The sequence below is a fragment of the Opisthorchis viverrini genome (genome assembly GCF_000715545.1).
Source record: "Opisthorchis viverrini unplaced genomic scaffold opera_v5_195, whole genome shotgun sequence".
NCBI classification, from domain to species: Eukaryota; Metazoa; Platyhelminthes; class Trematoda; order Opisthorchiida; family Opisthorchiidae; genus Opisthorchis; species Opisthorchis viverrini.
Window position 1 is genome coordinate 735,869 of NW_008751848.1, and position 22,243 is coordinate 758,111.

The 22,243-nt window shown below is 40.8% G+C and overlaps 2 protein-coding genes across 2 annotated transcripts in view; one reads left to right on the forward strand and one right to left on the reverse strand.

Annotated features, from left to right (window-relative positions):
- Positions 1-399: 399 nt before the first annotated feature.
- The window catches only part of T265_07905 (hypothetical protein), a gene marked incomplete at both ends in the record, with an annotated part of 48,389 nt that continues 26,545 nt past the window's right edge, over positions 400-22,243 (forward strand). The window contains 2 exons of the mRNA XM_009173562.1: positions 400-482; positions 12,860-12,953. Coding sequence (XP_009171826.1) covers positions 400-482; positions 12,860-12,953 — 177 coding nt within the window. The remainder of the gene's footprint in view (positions 483-12,859; positions 12,954-22,243) is intronic.
- The window catches only part of T265_14425 (hypothetical protein), a gene marked incomplete at both ends in the record, with an annotated part of 37,721 nt that continues 26,281 nt past the window's right edge, over positions 10,804-22,243 (reverse strand). Inside the window, 5 exons of the mRNA XM_009173563.1 lie at positions 10,804-10,919; positions 12,566-12,625; positions 13,305-13,605; positions 14,152-14,282; positions 19,390-19,594. Coding sequence (XP_009171827.1) covers positions 10,804-10,919; positions 12,566-12,625; positions 13,305-13,605; positions 14,152-14,282; positions 19,390-19,594 — 813 coding nt within the window. The remainder of the gene's footprint in view (positions 10,920-12,565; positions 12,626-13,304; positions 13,606-14,151; positions 14,283-19,389; positions 19,595-22,243) is intronic.

Consider the following 22,243-nt stretch of genomic DNA (forward strand, 5'->3'; position numbering starts at 1 on the left):
GTTAGCTCACAAAAAATGTGTAGACAGTCTGTCACACAATGACCACACAAGTAAGGTTTGGCCGACATCAACCAATTTGCCCTTACGTAGAATTTCCGGGCGACCAACCACATTACCACCAAATGAGGGGTGAGATCTAAACGCGACCATGAAATTGATCTTGATTTCTTCATCTTTTGTCTTTTTATTATCTAGAAAGCCCCGCATAGCAGATGGACATAACCCGTGTGTGAATCTTTATAGTATTGGTCAGGAACGTCAGTCACGGGCAATGTGAACAAACTGCCAAGGTAGCAATTCTGCCTCTGGTTGGGCTTTGTCTAGGCCTAACACCTCACCAAACAAAATTATTACAAGATTAACACCCACTAAAATTACTTTTCATCGTCATCAACTAGCATGAATCTGATACCAAATGTATGTATTTGCTTGGAATTAAAAACCACCATAATTGGACTGGGAAAGTGGATCACATCCAGCGAGTGAGTGAGGTTTTCAATTGATTTACGAACAATTAACATTTCAAACTTAACTGTCATAGTTTCTTCTTGTTTTCCGAGATAAATGTGGTCATCCTAAATAAATGGAGAAAACGTCCGGAAAGGCGGCGACACAAACAAAGCACATAGATAAAAACTTGAGTTTTTCGATAAAAATTAGATATATACATCATACCAAGATTGGAAACTTTTCTCAGGAGAATTTTTCACACAATGTAGTAATGTTTGTTCATCTCATGATGCAGTAGAGCAGACGAAATGTTTCGGACTGAACGCAGCCTTTATTACTACTTTTTCTACGTAATCTTATTAGTCACCGAGAACAGCTGTTGCCAACCCGTTTTCTTCAATTGCAACTGCTTATGCGGAAACGCACCTAGGTGGCATTTTTAGTGGTTTTAAGATGTAAAGAAGAGCAGTAATGTGATAATGCAAATGAGTACGCTAAGGTTTAGTTGCTGGCAATTCCCCAGCGCTAGTTCACTTTATTTTAGGCATATGTCACCAAAATTATTTCAAAGCAAACCGTTAGTATTCCCTAACTTCGCCGATCCTACTGCTGTTTCTCAAAAGAACATGTAACTTTGGTCGGAATGATCGCCCAGGTTTCCGCTGAAGCATTTACGTCACAAAAAAATTTTTGGTGACAGAGCAGAAGAACAGTAGCTGCACCTGGAGGATGCCTGCTAAATTTAATAGCGCTCTTAGATATGGCCTTGGTTCTTCCCCGGTTTGGCAATTACGCGCTAAACAGAGACAGCGGCGTCGGTAAACTCAATTCTGTGACATTCCAGTTGGCTGCCTTTAACTGTGCCTCTAGTGAAGAGGTGATTTACAGCTGGCATGATTTCATAGCTAAATAATACCGACTTTTGCTCTTTTATTTTATCCTGGATTTCAATGACGAACAAGTCTTGAGTGCGCATTAGTTACTCGACAAGTCTAAAATTATATATGACAGATTTTTGTAAAGTGCTTTTTGACCAGTTATCAATTCCTGCCGAAATGCAGTCGCCATAAATATACACCATGATGGGTGATGTGGAACTGCTTCCTAATACTCAGTGATATTTATGGGGAATGTCTGATACTGAAACAGGGGCGAACATGATGCCACACTAGGACTCACATTTCACTCAATGGTTCCTCCAAGAGATCTGTCCGGGTCGTTGGAGTGATGGTCTGAGGTACTCATTATTGCCATGTGCAATTTCGCATGAGAGTTAGTCTGTGCATAGTCGCAAACGCTGATCAGGCACAGCTGTGAAATGCTACCCCTAAATCAACATCACACGTATGAACAAAAGTGTTCAGTTTGTAAGGCCAAATGACTGTCCTTTGTTCATGGTGACTTATTATCCTTACACCAGAGCGCATACGCTTAAAATGTTTGTGATCCGTTCTAACACAGCGTCTGCACTAGCCAGGGCGATGAAAAAGTCTAGGCTATAAACCTTCTATGTTTTAAAGGTAAAAGTGACCCACTGCGTATCCACAGCTCTTTTATTCTAGTGCTAAATATTCTAATATTACAAAATAGTAGGCGACGCAACGTGCAGAGCTTTTTTGAGTTTTCGGACAACCAACAAAAAACAATGAATGTATTCCCTACCTAGTTCAGAGTAGCGCAGCGTACCCGCCAAAATTTTTTGTACGCCAGTTCTACCGTGCGCTTTTCGCGGAAACTGAACAATATAGCTTGGGGATTTTTTTAGTTTAGGCTGAGAAAGTACCCCACACAGAGACACTTTTTCTAGATAATGGGGCTATACGGTTTACCCGGTGCTAATTGAAATCCCACCATACAGACGATGCTTAATAGATAAATGGAAAATTTTTTGAGACGTTCATTCTTGGAACAGTTGTCTCAACCGTAAAGATAGAAAGGAACAACTTGTTTTACACCGCCGTTTTTTACTGCTCAGTCGAGCATAATCGACTGGTAACTTTACCACTTTTTTCTGCGAAACTAAATATAATTCAGGAAGCACGTATGAAGTGGGTCAAAACGTTTTCGCCCAGGATTTTAACAAAGTCACTGAAATGTGCGTGACATCTTACTTAAACGTGCCCTTGGACCGTGCATACTACTACAAATCAACTAGTTCAAGATTTGAATTTCCTCAGCTGGACTGGAAGGGTGATGCCGCGTTAATAAAACCGCTTTCCCCATGCAAAATTGTAATGCTCTTAGAATTGTTACAATTTGTAAATTTCCAATAACAGAGACCCAAATGTGTTGCCCAGAATTGGTCCATTTCTCGATGGATTTTTCTTTTGTGTACACGTTTACTTCACATTGTGGCATATTCCCACTCACAAGATTACCCCTGTTGGGCAAATACAAGGCAAACTCAAACAGAAACCGACTATTGTTTCTCCAAGCACTACTTAACGTGACTGCATTTATTACAGGGCTTCCTCCAACAGAGAGGAAACGAGAATTTCTGTTACATATGTAATCAGCCTTTGTTATTCATGCGGAAGTTCTAAAGCAAAGCCTTTACCCCTTGTGTGCGATCTCTCCAAGGAGACATACGTTCAAATCCCAAATGGACTGTGGTCAGTATGGCCTCCACTGCTCTTCTTCTGTTGCTGTCCCATCAGCTCACATTTATTTTTCGGCAGCATAGTACCGACCTGGCTTTTCGTGGTCTGCCGAAGATGTACTTATATACAGACTTATATTTACTTATATATATGCATATATATTAATTCTATCGTTTGATTGGTTTCGGAAAATGAGTTAAACAAATTTAGAATCAGGATTGTACTCAATGAATGACCAACACAGAAAATTCCGTAAAAAGTATGCTTGAAAAGATGATGTTTCGAGTAGCCAATTATTTTGAGATTGCAAACCGAAAAGGTCATACAATTTTTTAGTTACAGCGAAATGGTGACTTCCCCCGTCTAAAGACAAAGTGGGTTGTGGCGGTGTTGTTATCCCTAAGCTGTCCTCTGGTCCCACAGAGGAACCTTTTGCCATTTGTAATGTACGCTTCAAGCGTGTGCATCACGGAAATCATTTTGCAACGAAATTTACAATTGTATGTAAAGCGATTAGTTATGAAGAGAAAATTGAAAACGGATGTCGGAATGAGCACTAGCATTCCGGTTTAAAGATGCTCACAACGCATAACCGAACATATTGATTATTGTATCCTCTGATCTGTCTGGCCCTCTGGGGAATCATGAGTAACATTAAATTGGTCGTGAAGTGATTGAGTGTGGAGTGAAGTTAATTCATTTACCCAATTATGAGTCAATAGAAACGTAGTTCTTCCTCTTTTGTGGGAATCGTACGGCTGAACATCATGGTCGGTAATCTCGAACTAAACTTTCGTTTGGTTATGCAGAAGGGAAAAATCCGAAACATTTGAGTTCGCTGTTTGCGGAGCAATCCCATTTAAAACTAGGTCAAACAAAGCAGTCCGACGCTGAAGCAAAAATGGCGTTTTCCGATGTATGTTTCACTAAATCGTTTTCATACAACAGACCGGTTTTTGGCTTTCTGGGGTTTTTGATTGATGGGATATACCATTAAATTTGGATTACGTAGTAACTGAGTTACTCCCATATTAGCTTCTTTATCTGAGTCACTGCGAGTCGATGAAAAGTCAAGGACAGTTTTAAGGTATAGAATATTCCCTTGACAGAGCATCGAACAGTTTGACCTCAGACAATCAATTTCTCCTGTTTTAGCTGGTTTTAACTTAGTGTTAAACACGAACCAAGTTATTGGTTCTGTTGTTGAGGGAGAGACAAATGTGCAAGCCTGCACAAGCTGCCAGCCAAAGTAAGAGAACAAAAGCGTCCAGTTTTATTAAAAAAACCTAAGGCTAGAGAGGCCGCCCCAATAAAATCACGGCATTTTGGGATACCGTATCTTCTGAGTAGCTGTAGAAGTGTCCTGGTGACACCACTACATTTATACCACGGTAAAGCGGAGCAGTAAGGGGTAACAGTTTGATTAGATTCGGCTAGCCTAGTCAACAATCAAGTTTATCCATTTAAACCGGTGTGATGCTGTTTTGATGATGCGCCAGTCATGTGGCTAATTAAACATACACTGGAGCTCCGCACAGATGATAACTTTGGCAGGGAGAGGGCCATCAAATAGGTCCCAAATAAGGTTTCGTCAGGGGGCATAAGAATTTATGAAAAGTCGTTGCAGCGCAGATTCTCCAGTTACCGATCATTACTTCAGCTGATTACACAGAGATACGGTAAAAGGTACCATATCTTCGACACTTAAACCGTTGGCCCTTGATTTGCCCCAAATTAGTTGACTTAAAATAAATGACATTGAAGCCAAGTGGGTCATCATTTCATCACAAATTGGCTCCATTGAACAGTACAGTCGCCTTGTTCATAAGGGCTGATGAATAAAATTATGCCTGAAAATAATTTTATGACTCCATCATAATATCCACATCGGGACTACGGGGAGGTATTTGCCGTAGTTTAAATCAAGCATTCCGTTCTGTTCTCTGCTTTCCAAAAGGTTTCAAACATTTTACTGGACCATTACAGCTTAACCCCAGGGGATAAGTGTCACGACAGAATGTCAGTTATGCTTCAGGGATGGAGTAGAATTTGTACGTATACGGAGCTTGTGGCCTCTGCGCTGTCAGCTGAAAACAAGAAAGGGATTCTGGCTGTCTCATTTTTTGTCCTCACCCGGACAAGCCAACGGACACGAACTGTGGCCACATGACGGATGACCGACACAGTCTTGCCGGAATCTTGTCTGGTCCCAAAACTCACCTTCCCTCCTACATCCCACGTTAGCGGCGCAGCTGTCTTTGGGTCACCAACCTTAATCCAATGAGAGACCATATAAATCAACAAGACTTGAACCCACATTCCAAGTTGCCCCGACAGTCTTGCACCCGAGGGGTGGAGAAAACACAAACTAGAAGGATTTATCGCGCTGTTTTAAGCTAATCGACCGGACGGAAAACATCTAGGGTACTGAGTGTGATTCAAGTTAATTAGGGTCTAAACCATGCCGATATACAATTCCGAGTGCTCTTAAGCTAAAATCTTTGTCATTGAGACAAACTACGTTTTAAGTCTTCATGTAGAGCATCTAAGCAGTAGGATTTGGGAAAATCTCGAGAAAAAAACTCCAAGGTGCTGCTCCACGGAGCGCCCTGATTTACAAAGGTGCCGTACTTGGCATATCAACTCTCCAGTTTTGTAGTTAGGACCTTTAATTTAGCAAATACCTTATAATTAATTCCAAACTGGATGAAAGGATGTGATCCTCATCGGAGTACTGTTTGAAATATATGGAATTTACTCATTTTGCTAGCTGTTTATCACACGACAGTCGCTTTTATATCTGGAATGGAACGCTCTAGCCTCGTTAACGTGCACAACGATGCAATAAGAGAAGTGCATCTGCATATACAGGCTTAGCATCGCTTGGCTGTTAGTGGACTGCTGAAGTTTGTAACGTCTTGGAGTACAACTCATATTTCGGTGTATGTTTGCCATAAAGCAAAACTAATAAGATAGAGCAATGGTTGTAATGGGATAGGCTCCGAGTCACATTCAAAAGCGCAGTGAATATACGCAGCAAGGATAATTGATTGCACAGCTTGACAATGATCTTTTTGGTCAGAGCACAAACCAAATACCTCGTTGTGTCATTGGACTAATTAGTAAAACAGACGATTCCCGAATTTCGCCAATCAAATATTTTCAAAAACAAACTAGTTAACCTTGTTTAAAATGGATCCAAAATCCAAAGCCAGGAACAAATTGCTACAGGTTGCCCAGTGCAGTAGAGAGTATTGCATTCAGCTTGCCGGATTCTTGGCCTCCTAGCACTGACATATGAGTGTAAAATTATTTTGTACTTTCTCAATGGTTTCACTGAACCATAGTTCCAATGGTTTACAGCCAGAATGTATTTAAACCAACTTCCTTGTCGGGGTAAGTTTTGGCACGCCTAATGCATGTCGTAACTCGAACAATGTGTTTGTAGGACGCTATTCTCGGAAAGGTGATTGAGGTTTGTTTTGCAAAACAGTGTCACGAAAGTGCAACCTCGGGCCTACCTCATCACGAGAGTTGACAAATTGCGCAGCCGTTTAATCACTAGTTGCTGATGCGAGAATTCTACGCTTTCTGTCATTGGTCCACTTGCGTGTGAATCCCAACGTTGTTCATAATGAGAAAACCCTAAGTCTGAATTGATACTTGGGTTTAAAACCGGACCGATAATAGTGACTAAATAAAAATCAAAACTCTGGAGATCTTCTGTGATGCAACTGACCAAACATGCTCCGAGTAGAAAGAATTAAGCCCAAGACGTGCTGTTTTTCTGAGAGGAAGCTTTAGAGGAATCTTACCATAAGTCACCACAAACAAAAAGGCGGGATAATATACATCTTCACCAAGTACAGTAGTTCCTAGACCTTGCTGGAATCTCATTGTAAGCCTTTATTCGGGCTCATCAGGTATCTGGGGCATACATAAAATACACTTATTTAAAAAATAATTTGTTTCCGGTGACGGACTTAACTAAAGCCAGCCGAATCGCTTGTTTATGATATTTTCCAACCTAATGTGCTGTACAAAATCCGCCTCGTGATACATTAGTTTCCAGTTTGCATGACTCCGATATCCCAGATAAGGTATTCTTCCAGAATGAGTTCAATTAATCTAGTCCCTGATAATTTTGCTACTTAAGTGATACACCGCATAACAAAATAAGAAAATGAATAAGAAATTCCGTAACATTTTCGTTCTTTCACTCCAGAACGATAACTTTGATTTTCATAGTCCAGAAAACGTAAGAACACTTTAAAATACTAGTAGACTAAATCGATCAAAGATGCCTTAGCTGTGAATTTGTTGGTTTGACTGCACTTGCCAAGGTCTTTAGATAATTATTTGATATATTGAACGGTAGTACTTTTATCAAGGACCCCTGTAAAGAATTCACCCAAGATGAACAGAGACTAGGTCTCAATTGGGCGAATCAGCTAAAGAATACGAACAGTATCACCTAAAACTATTGAAGCAAAGTTTAGCGTCACTTTATTTCTCTAAGGTGCGTGCATAGACCATGTAATACTCAGACCGCGAATGACCGCTCCATTCCAATCATAATTTGCGTGTTCAAACCCCAAAGTCACTGACCGCTTTTGTTCAACTGCAAATGTTCTATTTCATGACAGTCAATGAACACAAACTGTACCTATCTTTGGTTTCGTCGAGTTACGTTTCAGGAGGCATTGGCTGTCATAAAATTATAGCTATTCCCTTGACAATATAAGAACAAAATGGATGGTCATTCGAAATTGTACACAGTTGGTGGTGGAGTTGTTCGTTGAGCTTGACAATTTCGAGGTGGCATCATCAGTACGTGGTTGGGAAGCAGAGTAACGTGTGTGTTGATGGTTGAGGCACAAATTTGTGTGATTATGAGGGGATTAACCTATGATTATCTGTTGCCACAACCTGGGCTACCAACATTCTCATGTATGGATCATGGAATTTGATGGCTGAAAAACACATCGGAATTACGATTAACTGCGAAATGAAATACACCTTTTTTATCTCTGGGTAATGTCAAAATATCTTGCTAAACATGACGTCGTTGATTCCGTCTCCGGATAGCATTTGAAGTCGGTTTAGGAAAAACGTATCAAAAATTGACTCCGATCAGACAGTTTTAACGCGTAAATTGGTACATCTACTATGAGCCCAACGTTCAACTGGAATCCGTCGTGAAGCTAAATATACTCCGGATGGTATGGCAATTGAAGAATATAAAATTAGGGAGACGTCAAGAGGTAAGGCTAGTAATGTCGAGTGTGATGCACACTAGCACACTTTAGAGTTGAAGCCAAGCCTTGTATTGTGGAAGTGGATTTGGCCACATTTCGTATGACCGATGACGATGTTATACTAGTGTAACAAGAAATTGATATTTTCATTATATTTTAAATGATCTTCCTTAAGAACATAGACTGACACATTTGAGAAGCATTTAGCTGTGTTGTAGTCTGAAATCAAGAAACAGTTTTAACATCCTGAAGTGCGAGAACGGATGGAATAGTCTGCTTGTAGACATTGAGACACTAGGTACGCAAACCACAAGCCGATTAATCACTAAATTTTGCTATAATCTGCAGGAGGTTAGGACAAACTACAGACGCAAAGAATCGGAAGAAGCTTTGCAGTGGAATACCAGCAGGAGAATTTATAAATTAAAAGAATGTCNAGGCTTGGCTTTGCAGTGGAATACCAGCAGGTGAATTTATAAATTAAAAGAATGTCTATTCTAGAGAGTAACTTTTTTTAAGTTAGATCGGGTCATATAGGAGCGAATTTGAGTGATTCCTCGAGCCATATCTGTTACCCCACTACCGATACTATCGCACACAATGCACATTTTGCGTACAGTTATTTTAGGTGTGGCATAGAGAACAGTTGGACGCACAGTTTGCAACATTTAAATTAGGCTGACGTTTTGAATAAAAACGTCTTAAGCAGTCCTCGCATGAATGGATTCTTAACGCGCTGTACTGGAACGCACTTACTAGGTTTGGTCAGGTTAGAACAAGCAGTGATTTCGGAAACAGTGCTACCAGAACTGTATAGGTTAGAAGAAAAGCTCTTTGTTGTATAATCGAATGAAATGTTGCACGCTGTCGTCATTTTTTCAAGCTTACGACCACCCACGCTCGATGTCAGTAACTACAATCCACAGACTAAAGAGGGACCCTAATAAACTGTCGATCACTCGAACTACCGTAGGTCGCACAGTAAAGGCGGTATTGCAGTCGCAATCTAACAGAAATCCGCCATCACCCTACTTGACCCACATCGCAAACTATACTACGCTTCAGTCTTAATTCCAGTAATGGCCAACAATACGACTCGAGGAATCTGCATGGCAGTTTTAGTCTGACATTCCTTATGACATCGAAAGGTAGTGTATTTCGGTGAAAACAACCAGTCTGCCTCTAGAGCCAGGATTCAAATGTAAATGTATGAGAAAAAAGCCCGATATAACCATTTTTTGCTGGGAATAGGATAAGAAATAACTTTTAAATGACATTTACGCATGACACGTGCTATCCAGTGGTGAGCTTCAGCGAAATCTCTCCCCAACTTGCATGATCAACATGTGGCCGTCAACCAGATTTGAAAGAATGAAAACTCTAATTGCCCCCATTGTTTGTTTTCGCAACTACAAGCGTCAAACACGTCCTGTGGCGAAGGATGCAATGTTTTATGGTTGTCCTAAATCAGAAGTTACCATTTTATTGTTGAAGAAATACAATCTTCACAAGACTGACATCTACAGCCACACAAACCAAACACCAGAGACATATTACTCATTATAATCATCAAATAGCATGACCTCACATGCTCTTTCAAGCGTATGGATTGATACAGATTGAACACATAAGTAGCATTCATGTGGGCAAAGTATGGTAGGACGGTCTTTTTATATATATTTGTGTTAATCGCCCCTGTTGTTCTATGTGGAGGCAACAGTGGCTGCGCGCAGCTAACAAAGATGTGAGCATCTCATGGTTTTAGTCAAATAGCAGGATCTGTCCTCGAAAACATGATAGCATTGCAAACTGCTGCCAATCGCTGCCCATGAGAACCATTTCATAACTTGGCTAATATTTTCGTACCACTCAAACGAAAAGCAACAAAACTTCAAAGTCAAATAAAAACTAAACTTTGTTTCATGAAAAATCATCTGAGTTGGATACACAATGCGTACTAGTAGTAACAATATAAATAATAAATGAGTAAGGTGAACTAAAACACGCCACGGGAGAAACAACGACCGAGTCGCTCAATGCAAACAACATTCCAAGCCAGATGGATTTGCAACAGTTGTTCCCAAACAAACCTAAGAGTTGGCCACGAAATCAACAGAGAATACTTGCTCATGATTGTGGAATGAGTCGGGCAAAAATGTTTTGTAAAAGTGCTAAAATAGTATCCGAAAAATGAACCAAATGTGACTAAGCCGTTTAGAGCAAATCAGATTGGGATAAAACTTGCAACAGTGAATAAAGTGCTTTAGATGCTTGCACTGTTAGTTAAAAACAAGCACCGGAACGAGCTAGGGAAATCTAGCCCGAATAAAATAATGAAACTTGATTTTTGGCGAAAGGTGGTTTTTTGACCGATTGGACAAAAAGCGTAAAACTTAATCAAACGACATAGGAATGATGAAGAGAATTAGCACATTTCACACTGAGCACAGGGAACTGAGGTAAAGCTGAACGAAACAGTGTTTTTGTGGACCATTTCACGGGTTTGCGCACAAGATCCAGACAACAAAAGCATGTACCATGAAGGAATTGGTTTTACGGCGGGCCATCCTGCCACCCATTTGCGTGACGGTCATTTCGAACTTTTCTTCTTCTAAAAAAAAGAAAAAAACAGCCTTCGTTCTATTCAGGGTTAACATCAAAAATAACGTTCGGTATGGGTAGGTAAAACGATTGGAAACAGACAAATACAAACAGTTATTTTTAAATAAATCGCGATGAGGTATGGAAAAACATTCCACCTTGCGAATATTGAGTTTAAAAAAAAAATTTTCCCCCTTTCGCCTCTTTCCTGCAGCAGTCTACGTCTAATTTACGGTCACTTGATTTTCAAAGGAAAATGAGTGACCTCTTAGGGTTTTTGCATTCTGGGTACTTGTGCAGTCCACTGAAGCCGTGAACGTCAAATGGTTTCGAGTTATCGTATCAAGCCCAAGTAGAAGGGTGAGTATTACTTGTATAACTTCTTCACACTAGCCAAAAGAATAGCTTGTCATACCATTTAGTCAATTCCTTTTCAAAACTATAGTGTTCTGTGAGTAAAACCAAAACGCGTAAAATCGAAGTTCCTTATTCAACCTCAAAAGTTTTGATCCAAGGGGTGCAACTTGAATTTGGTGAATACCTGCGCTACTCCGAGTAGTTGAAGCCTGCATGACCGGAATCCTGTAGGGCAAAGGGCCAGTTTCTACCGAACATCAACACGATAAGTTAAACTGGAGGAAATGTTAATGGATAAATTTAGTTGCCAAAACGGTTAAACTTTTGGTGGGAGTCACATTTACAGCATACCACCAGTCGAATAAATAAATTTTGTTCAGTACATAACAGTTCTTGTTCCATTTTACTTCAGTTCATTCAAATTGCATCCGATCCCGAGGTTCCTCTAAGAATGCTTGGGTGAATTCCATAATTCCGGAAATTGGAGTTTATTGCCGTAGTAGAACTATCAAAAGCTTTTGGGGTTTCTTGTCTCCAAACCTTATTGCGTGAGAACAAGAACAACACATGGCTTTGAAAAAATGCGGAGAGGGTTCGCCAAGCAAAGTTCATCCCATGTGGGATGGAATTTGCTGGGCGGATGCACTGTCTGGTTGTTTGGACATGATAACAGGTCCACAAATTCCATGCTGTTATTTTAACCATTTACCGACAAGTTTCTGCCAGAATATCATCACTTTAAAAACATTTTCCTGATTTTAAGGTGGTATCGGTGTTTGTAACGCCCTTGGGAGATATCCACCCTCAATGACGACTCACCTCCCGTCGGTTCGTTTTCAAGGATTTTCTCTGCAAAAAACCCAATTTTTGGTGAGGTTTCATCTGCCTCTACACTAACTGGTATGATATTTGAAAACATGCTTGTTTTATGAGAATATGAACGTAATTTAGGCATCTGCAAATCATTTTGGACCTTAAGACACCATGGTAACTCACATCCAACCAGTTTATATTCTTATACCAATATCACGATCTTTCATTTCAAACTAGTTGGCCGTTGCGTCAGTAGAAGGAGGGGGAGCTTAAAGCTCTATTTATAACAGTCACAGTGTTAGTTAGTACTTTTCATTAAGGAATTGCTAAACTCGGAACGTTTCTGGCGCAGAACACGAATTTGCCCCAACTTAAAGAAGGTTAAATTCACACGTTAGTCTTTCAAGCTCGTTAAATTCTAGACGTATACAGATCCACCACACTATAACACAAAAATATCTACGCAGAGAAAGCCAATTTACTCACGCAATTTCGCAAGCTGCATGGGTGGAAGAGCGAGTAGTCCAGGTTTGATTTTGTTTGAACCTGAAGGGAGTAAGCAATAGGTTAGAAAATGACCCCATCACCCATGTTCACTTGATGTCAACAATAGACTTTAAATAGCAGAAACGCTCGTGGTTTCGAATAAGATGGTTGATTTGCTGGTTTTCCATAACAAAGCTATCCACACACTCAGTAAAAGCTTTGGCAAGTACTTCCGTATAGCTTCAAGGAGCACAGGAGACAAATTCAATATCTATTCACCTTTTTTGTTTTCAGGTTAAATTGTGAGACCTTGTTCAGAAGTACATACGACATGTATGCTGAAGATATCACTTTTGTTTTTGTTTCCTCTGATTGCAAAAAGTGTCTGGTTGGTTAACCAGTCCTATCCGTTACTTCACAATGACCTTCGGGCTCTTTAAGTGCTTAGCGATGCTATATGACTGCCGGGATGCATTCTAACGGTCAGCAGGCTTGCTGTCTTCATTGTTTGGCGTGCATCCTATAGGGAAAAACTACGCACTACGAAGGCGATGCTATATGACTGCCGGGATGCATTCTAACGGTCAGCAGGCTTGCTGTCTTCATTGTTTGGCGTGCATCCTATAGGGAAAAAACTACGCCACTACGAAGGTGCGGTAAGGTAAGGTAAAGCTTCCTGTAACCAAGCACCCAGATAAGCAGGTGAAATATTTCGACGTTTACAAGCACAAAAACTTACCGTCATACTTGGCCGTACGGAATGTGAACGTCGATGGATTATTGGTCACCGAGTCGACTACGGAGCTGGCACAGTCATATTTGTTACACACTGTTACGCTGAGGATATGGTCTGTATTCGCACTCAGGTTGCTCAAATGATGCCAAACCAACTGCTCCCACGGGCCCGTGCTTGGTACTTCTAGTTCCTGTTTATTGTCTCCAGGAGCTACCAAGGAAACCTCATTCTTGTCCATTGTGTTTGGGTCCAGACTGTAAAAAAGCTTTCTGTTGCGCTGGTTCACTGGACCGGCCGTGGAATTCTAGGAGATACGAACGATTAGACCAATCACAGATGAAGCAATACAGTACAAGGTCACCAAAAATAATCAGAAAACATTACTGATGAGAAAAGCTGTGTGTTACGTAGAAATCCTCCAAAAAAACAGAAGACAGACAAAACCGAAGTCAGCAACATTCTTTATTGTCCTAGTAAACAACTACGCAGCGAAAACAAGTGAGACTGGAAGTGATCAACGAACGTTATCAATAAAGAAAACAATCCACTGAAACTACCAAGTGAAGAACACTTCACTCGTAGTTTTGCAGGACACATTTTTACCTTCCATAATCGTTCACGGGAGTTGATATCCTAGTTTGACAAATAACCGATCATGCAGTTCCATGCAAAACATACCGGTTACCTTCAACTGTTACAAAAGTACACTTAGTACCACGTCAAAAACGTGAGTTGCCAAATTATCAAACGATAAATATCTAGATTCAAAGGTATTCTTCATTCATCAATTTGGGATGTGCTTACAACTTAAGTCAAGGAAAACAAATTAGGGAATAATTGCAACACTCACTGAGTTGTACTCTTCGACCTCCAGTGTCACATTTTCAAGTGGAACTCTGGAGTGAGTCCGCCAATGTACCAAGTAGTAATCAGCATGGGAAGTCCAGTTCGGTGACAGAATTACCGGTCTTGCAGGTGCCACTGTGCATGTAAAATGGAAAGTGTTTTAGCCTCTTAACTGTCTCGTGAGCTAAAGAACACATGGAAACTGAATACATGCAGCGAGAGCGTAACAAGAATTAACATTCTGTTTACTACTACACATCAGAAATTGGGTTCCGAGGACTTTACTCGGTGATTTAAATAAATGTTCGCCTAAAACTGGAGGAAGCAGTAATCAATATCTGGCTGCAGACTTATGAATCAGTTGGTAGAATGCTTCTTGATAGGACAACAGGCCAGTAAGAAGTGGCAGACCGTATCAGTGGGATCGTTTTCAAATCAACAAGGTTACATTTTCAGAATTGCTATGCCAGAATACTTCTAAGATACAACGCACCTAATGACCTATGAACTCATGTCCTTTTCAAATTTCAGCATAATGTAATGTCTAATATAAACCCACAGGACCACGGTATCAACTTTCAACTGGTTGCCCGAATAAACTGCTAGTTGTGCTGGGACTACACCATGTCTTCCCATAGTAACTCCAAGTCGTGGTTGGTGGGAAAGACCCAATTTGTTCAGGTTTTATGAGATACGGAATAACTGTCTACAGTATCGCCATTAAGACAAAAATAACGTCTAGCAGATTTCTGTGGATGGAAATTCGAAGCAAACTGTGTGCAGTGCATTTGGTTGATGGATCACTTTGCCAGAGATCTAGTTGAGTCTACAGCCACAGTGCACGCTAAAATGTTTCAAAAAGTTCAATTCTGATGATTTCTGAATCAGATTCTATTTCTGATGCTAAATAGAATGCATCACACTATTTTCTGGGTTGTGTGTGCTTCGAATCAGTTAGGCTAGCTTTTCCAGTTGTCTTCTGATGGCAATTGGGAAACTGCTATTCTGCAGTCAAATACGTATAACATACCCTCACATTTCCACAATCTGGCACCCGGCCATCTCGTGGAGAGGGTATAATCAGATGAAGCAGGGCAATTCAGTCTATCGAAATTCGATTTACTCTCTAAATGTAGGATTGTTCGTGAGCCATTCCCGGTTGATCGACTGTTAATCCTTATTTCTAGCCTCACAGATCCGCCAATCAGAGACCAGAGATGAACGCTGCGCTCAAAGCAATCGAACGTTTACAATTTCAACTTGATGTTAGGAAGCTTGAAAAAGTTACTCAAAACTACACGACCAAACAGAGAGAAACACGTTGGACTGAACTTATCAGAAACTGAAGACAAGAGCACGATATCAGCGCCCATTCCACCTGTTCACAGTCAAAACCTCTGTGTGAACAAGTTCACCCAGTAACTCCTAATAGTCAGCAAGTGTGCAATTGAGTCCCTTAAAGCAAAGTAAAAAATTAGCTTTTTTGTCATAATACATTGGTTTCTTTTGTTACTATTGGCCTGGATGGAATTTCACGTACCCAATGTGAGGCAGACACTAAAACGAAACTGAAAATGTTTGCCAAAATGCGTAAGGACGACAGTCACGCCCATTGAACCAACTATACACGGCTAACTCATTCATGTGAAAATAATTGTCACATTGGTTCGAAACAGTTGCTAAGGCATCAGTGCTTTGTGTTGAAGAGGAATAATTGAGTAAGGCTAATACCAGGCATGGGACAGTACATTACGATGGCAAGCTATAGGTTTTTTGACGTGCAGGGTTTGTCAAAAGATTCCGAACCTCTAATTTTTAGAGTTTCCATTTGTTGTTGATGAGATGTAACAGGTTAGATTATGAGAAATACACTCATTTACAAATCAATTTGTTTTTCACGAAGGACTCAACTGAAACTGTCGTTTTTTATGATATTCTACAACTGAATGTGCTGCATATAGGCCGCCTTATGATTCAGTTGGCCCGATATTCGAGATATCGCAGTACACTTTCATGAAGGCAAGTACTCACAAGGTTGCTGTTGAGGATTCTTCAGCAACCTTGTGAGTAGTTTCCTTCATAAAAGGTCGGATTATGTTTCGCAAACACTGGTCGCAATGCTTGTCGGTTATCCGAAATACCTACTTCTTGATCAGGAAGCTTTGTTGTGTTTGTCATGTTTGACAACTGACCTGATAAGCACCTAATAAATTAGCCCGAGCTATCGTTATTCAAACACATGCAAAGTAGTTTTACGCCTTCCTTTCGTCTATATAAGCATATGGCACTTCTTATTTGTCTACAAACCAAGTGTCATTTTAAAAAAGAAAGGAGATCTGATCACTGGAGGCACTCTTCATGCTATAGGAGCACCTGTGCCTCGTGAAGCTCAAGGCTGTCTTGTAAATTGCGCCCCAGAGCTGTTGCAATAAATCTTATCAAAACACAATCCTGCATTTGGGTTGTCTGGTCAACGGTGATGCGCCTACCTGACTTCACACGTATGTCGTAGGCGGTTTTTTTGACAGAATGGCCGTGTTCCAAACTCTGGGCTATTCAATGAAATTCTTAAATTAGACGAAAACAGCTTGTTAGCGCAGACGTACCTCCCATGTTGGTTTCCTCTAGAACAGCTAAGTAGTTATTAAACCGTTTTCAATATTACGAGATGATGTCCCGAGTTTTTCCTTTAAAGTGTGAAGTTAGCTTCTTCCCGGCTATGACCCATATTCGTCAAGCATTTGGCGCACCATTCACAGTTGAATCAACCTGTCTCCGAGACATCCAGCCCGCTCGTTTCAGGATACACTTCGGTTTCCTAAACCTGATCAATCCAAGCCATCCTGAGAAAGTATGATAACTGATGACAAATAGCATTCGGCCTCATAGCAAACATCTCGCCGTCTAGTCACTCACAAGCAACCAACACCACAAGGACTTTGTGGGTCACTCATCAGACTAGGTTTATGTGGTCCATTTAATGGAAACTGTTCGAAAGGAGGGATGAACGGAGTTCACCAGTCGGTCCTTTTTACATAATCGAGCTTGATAATTCAAAGTTATTGGGTGGCTAATGTTGTTGCAGGGGTGGAAGATGTCAACATTTTCTCCGAGAAAATACAGTAACAAGGAATTAAACAGAGTTTCTTAAACCAGATTACTCAATGCCTAATGGACCGAGAACCGCAGTTTTTGTGGAGGATGCGTATACCACCTTGTTCTTTAGTCAGCCCACCATGGCGGTCTTACAGCAACTATGGTCTTCCTATTATTGGATTTTTAAGTTCAAGGCTTTAATTAAGGACTCCGCTCTTAGTGAGTACTTGAGTAACTAGCGGGAAGAGAATAGCAGCAAATAAAAATTGTTGGGGTAAGTTGACTGAAAGGGATACCACGAATGCCCAAACAACGTCTGCCAAAGAAGGCACGATTCCGCTTCCTACCAAACACATGAAGATGAAAGATTCTATGGGACAAACCACGTGGGACTACTCAAAATGAAAATGGGCTTTTCGCACCTTTCCGTTTGAGTTTTATATGACTGTACTTGCACTTATTCATAAAATTATGTAGAGCACTGTGAGTACCCCCACACTAATCCCATTTTAGCCAAACTAACCAACCAGAGTGAGCATTGAATGAGTTTCAGAAAGAGTGATGGATAAATCTCAGTCATGACAGTTCCCTCCCATCTGACGCTCAGATGCTGCCACAAGGTACAGGCATGTTTATTTTGTCCTGTTTTCACTACGAATTTCTTCCTCACCCAGACCCCACTTTTTATTTTAAAACTTAATCAGGGCATTCCTTCATTACGGTTATGTTGGCACGCATACATTACAGATGACGATGATACAGGCTCTATTGAGTTGATATTCAAATGTGCCATTTATTGTTCGTCCTGGGCTGTAAATGAAGTGCACGGCTACTAAGTCCAATGCCGGAACACGCACATCAGAGAATGAGCTATAGTCAACCCACTAACGCCTACAGTAGGCAGAGTAGCCCCAACTCTCAAGCAAACATTATAACCACACGGTAGTACAAGCACCCCAGAAATGTTTATTTCATTACGTACCGCTTACTCCCACAAGAATATGGTAAGTACTGTTCTTGAGCTTTCAAAGACATGTTTAACTTAATAGGCAAGGGTGGGAGTTATTCTTGTCGAGATGGAGTCATTTCAGAGGGAAAATTACACTTTGCAGCGCAGAGTTACCCACAGCAATGTGGGACTATTTAAGTTAATGACCGACTTCGAACAAATGGCGCCAGACAACCCATACGGAAATTTCCATCGAGAAGGAATTGTCAAAACGTATGAAAATGAAAATGTTTTAGCTCCTGATGACTAAGACGTACGACCGGGTATCGTGCGTAGTTGAAATTGGAACACGCGGCTGATAATTTATTCCCATATGGCCTGCCCTCTACAGGATTATTGTGACGCGAAAAGCCGTTTCATTCTGATTGTTAGTCATCAGTACTTCAAATTCTCGAAACCTGGAGCAGTCCATCGCGGAGCATTGCAGAGCTGATGTGCTAAATTTGACTAAAGTCGCAGTATAGAACACAACTTTTACTCGATTTTTTCAGTTCACTGCTGATTGAAAAAACTGCTCAGTGTTCACCCTTTAAACCCACCCCATATAGAACTCGGATGATACTGACTGATCCTAGAAATAAAGAAAGATTCTAAAGGTAATTTATGACTTTTTATTAAGTAACGCAGAACGAAACCCGAAGTTGAGATCTTCTCAATACGAGCTGAACTAAATTAATGACACTCTATGGAATTGTTCACCTTCGATATCGCCCATGGGACGTTTGGCACTAGCGTATCATATATCCCGCGTCGCTTATTATATTTTATTCTGTTTTTCCCAGTTTATTACAATTAGAATGCGCGGTGGCTATTGGTTTCGAACGGAAAAACCCAAGGCGTTTCTTGTAAACTTCACCTTAATTAATCGGAAAAGTGCTTATCATTTTTATCTACGCTTTGATCAATTTGCTGATTAGATGTTAAGGACGACTGAGTACTAAATCCAGAGAATAACGGGCACTTTGTGTTCTCAACAACATGGAATTTTTTAGCCTTTTTTTGGGCCACACATTAAAGCGCATTAGCGGCAAAATACAAACGAAGGGCAAGCGTCAGCAAAACCACATATACTCACCACTGTGACAAAATGGTAGAAGAGTAACCAGTTGTATTGGGTTACGATTTGGAATAACTTACCCGTAAACGTAATCTCCTTTATTTTGCTACCTGCTTCATTTGACGCTTCACAAATGAACGTGGTCAAATGATCTTGTTTCACGCTGTCCACTGTCACAAGAAATGCATGCGTTCCACCTCGAGGTTCGTCCCAAATTTTACGTGGCCCTTCAACCTCTAGGCCATCACACACCAACGACGGTACGGGAAAGCCAGTTACGTAAATCTGTTGGGTGATTGGAAGGACAAGCATAGCAAGCATATCATACAGATGAGGTGGCGTTCTCTGTCAGAAGGACAGTTTGAAAAAAGATTACAAGAGTACTAAGTTTCACGCTGTGTAGTGAAACAAATGGCATAGAAGTGGGAACCGGGATAGCAACGTAGAATAACTCATTTCTGAGCCATATTCTGCATACTACCGATCAGTGACCTTGACGGTCAGTTGCCACATATGTTAGACAATTAATAAACCACAGATTTCATTTCTCCGGTTATCACAACATGGGACCCAACATTAGTTTCATTGGGACTTTACCCAAAACGGATGTTAGCAAATGCTGACTTGTTCTGATCGCCTTTCGTTACCTTTATTTAAAACCAACTGCCCTGCTGAATATGCCCTCATGTGTTCGACATCTGATAGGTTCAACTAATCATTCATTACTAAAATTTGTTAAGTAGATACAAAATCAACAGTGCATTAGTATATTGCTTTTGTTCATGTTAAAGGAGATCCGGCAGGGAATCGAAGACCATTAACTACATCTTGATGCCATTCTGATGTGGTTTCAAATCCATGGAACCAATTGCTGGCGTTCAAACTTACGTTAGAAAAATGTATCCTTCGTAATCCTCGGCCTCAGATTACACGTCATGAATAAACTTCGGCAGTTTTTTGTAGTTCATCACTCAAACGCCTTGAAATGGATTATGGCGCTCTCGTCTGTCATCCGAAGTTAACCATAAACAACAGACGGAACACAATCTCTCACTTCAAGTCAGCTTAAGACGTCTTGTTTTCTTCTATCCCATCCATCTTACCTAGAAATGCGACCATGATTTTTAGGCAACTGTGACTTCACTCATCTTTACTGATTGTCACTGCTGCCTCACATGTGTGGCTTATGGTTGTACTTACCCCCTTCTGTTCCTTCACTGACCTTATTTTATAGCTGTTCACAGTTTTTTGTCTAAAAAACAACGTTTCGAAAGTTCAGAGATTTGTTTTTCTCTGATTACCTATCTCCCACAGATGACTATACACCCTACCAATTACACATTTTGAAATTATCCCAATCAGCTGTTAAGTGCCGGTGTCTTCAACATGTCCAGCTGATTACCTTACTCACTCGATCGTAATCGACCCAGAAGAGCGTAAGATACCACTTTATAAAACTGCCAACTCCCTCCATAAACCGTCTCACTGTTGGCACAAATTCCAGACCATGATGGCACGTCATAGAAAGCGGCCTTTCCGTTCCTGACGATCGACCTCGACTCCTGTTAAGTCAGTTTCTCCGTCATAATCGGTTCCTTCGATCATTGCGATTTACTTGCACGTATTCGATTCCGCTCATTCCATCCAGTACCCGTTCAGCCAGGATCAACATTCCATTGGCTCAGACGGTATGTGCAAGTACTTGTTTTTTATCTCTGTGTATCTTGCACGCTGAATGCTTCAAATTTCACTAACAATAGTTTCGTTGTTTTTTTTGCAGCAGGCTATAGCTAACATCTTCAAACCCGGAAATCTTTCTATCCTAAAAATCCAAGTCACACCGCATACTTTTGGTATGTAAAACATATACATTCTCTAAAAGTTTTTCAATGCTCGAAATCCACATCTCGACTACGTGATTGCTCGTGACTCCCGGTCTGTCACTATCAACAAGACAAATAATAGGCCTGTGGTAGTGAGTGATAAACCGTTTGGCAGACGCAAAGTACAATTCTCTCGAGGCCTTGCGACAGAGGCTGGCAGCAGTTTTCCCCAAGGCCGAATATGCTAGATTTTTGACGCATTAATAAAGTGAACGATCTTCTTGCCACTAGTCAAACTATGCAGAACCCACTACTTTGTCCTTGTTCGCCCTCAAATGGTAAGATGTTCACCAGTCTTCCGTCTCTATGCAGACGTCGATGTCTCTCTATCCAGACATTGTCCCAACACCTGCGTGTCAGAATCACGTTCCCCCTTCTTATCATCGATTTGACCTTTTCCAATCATTTCTCAGGACCCTCAACTTGGAAGATCTCTCATGTACCATCTCCCTAAATTTGAGCATTTTTCCAACTACTTCCAACTTCAATAGTGCACCGAAAGTTGTACGATTCCTCTTGGTCTGCTGTGCGATCTTGATATCAATATCCTTTTGTACGTTCACCAGTGGAGAGTAAGGCGACACTGACCTACATTCCAATTGCCACATGTATCCCTCAGGTCTGGCCATTCGCCCATTCTACTTGGGAAAGCTTGCAGCGCATTCACGGCAGCCTTCAACATAAGTGTTCTTTGAATAGACTTTCAGCACCACAATTCCTCAGAGTTCCTATTCTGAAAACACAAACCATAAAGCATCTGATTGCACACTGGGATACGTCATATTAAATAATCAAATCTTATTGGCTGGTTTTATCACCCAAATTCACACGTGACGAAAGCAGTGGGCTTAGGTTTAGCGAAAAATAGACGGTCTAATGGGGTGAGCATACGACGCGACCATAAAAAGTTTGAGAAACCTTGTTGTTCTCCCTGTCTTGATCAATTCAGGGTTGTTTCGTGATGCAGGTCTATTTACATAATTCATGAAATGCAAGCCGTGAATACCCACCCACGTTGTTCAACAACCGATCGACTGACACCAACATTCAT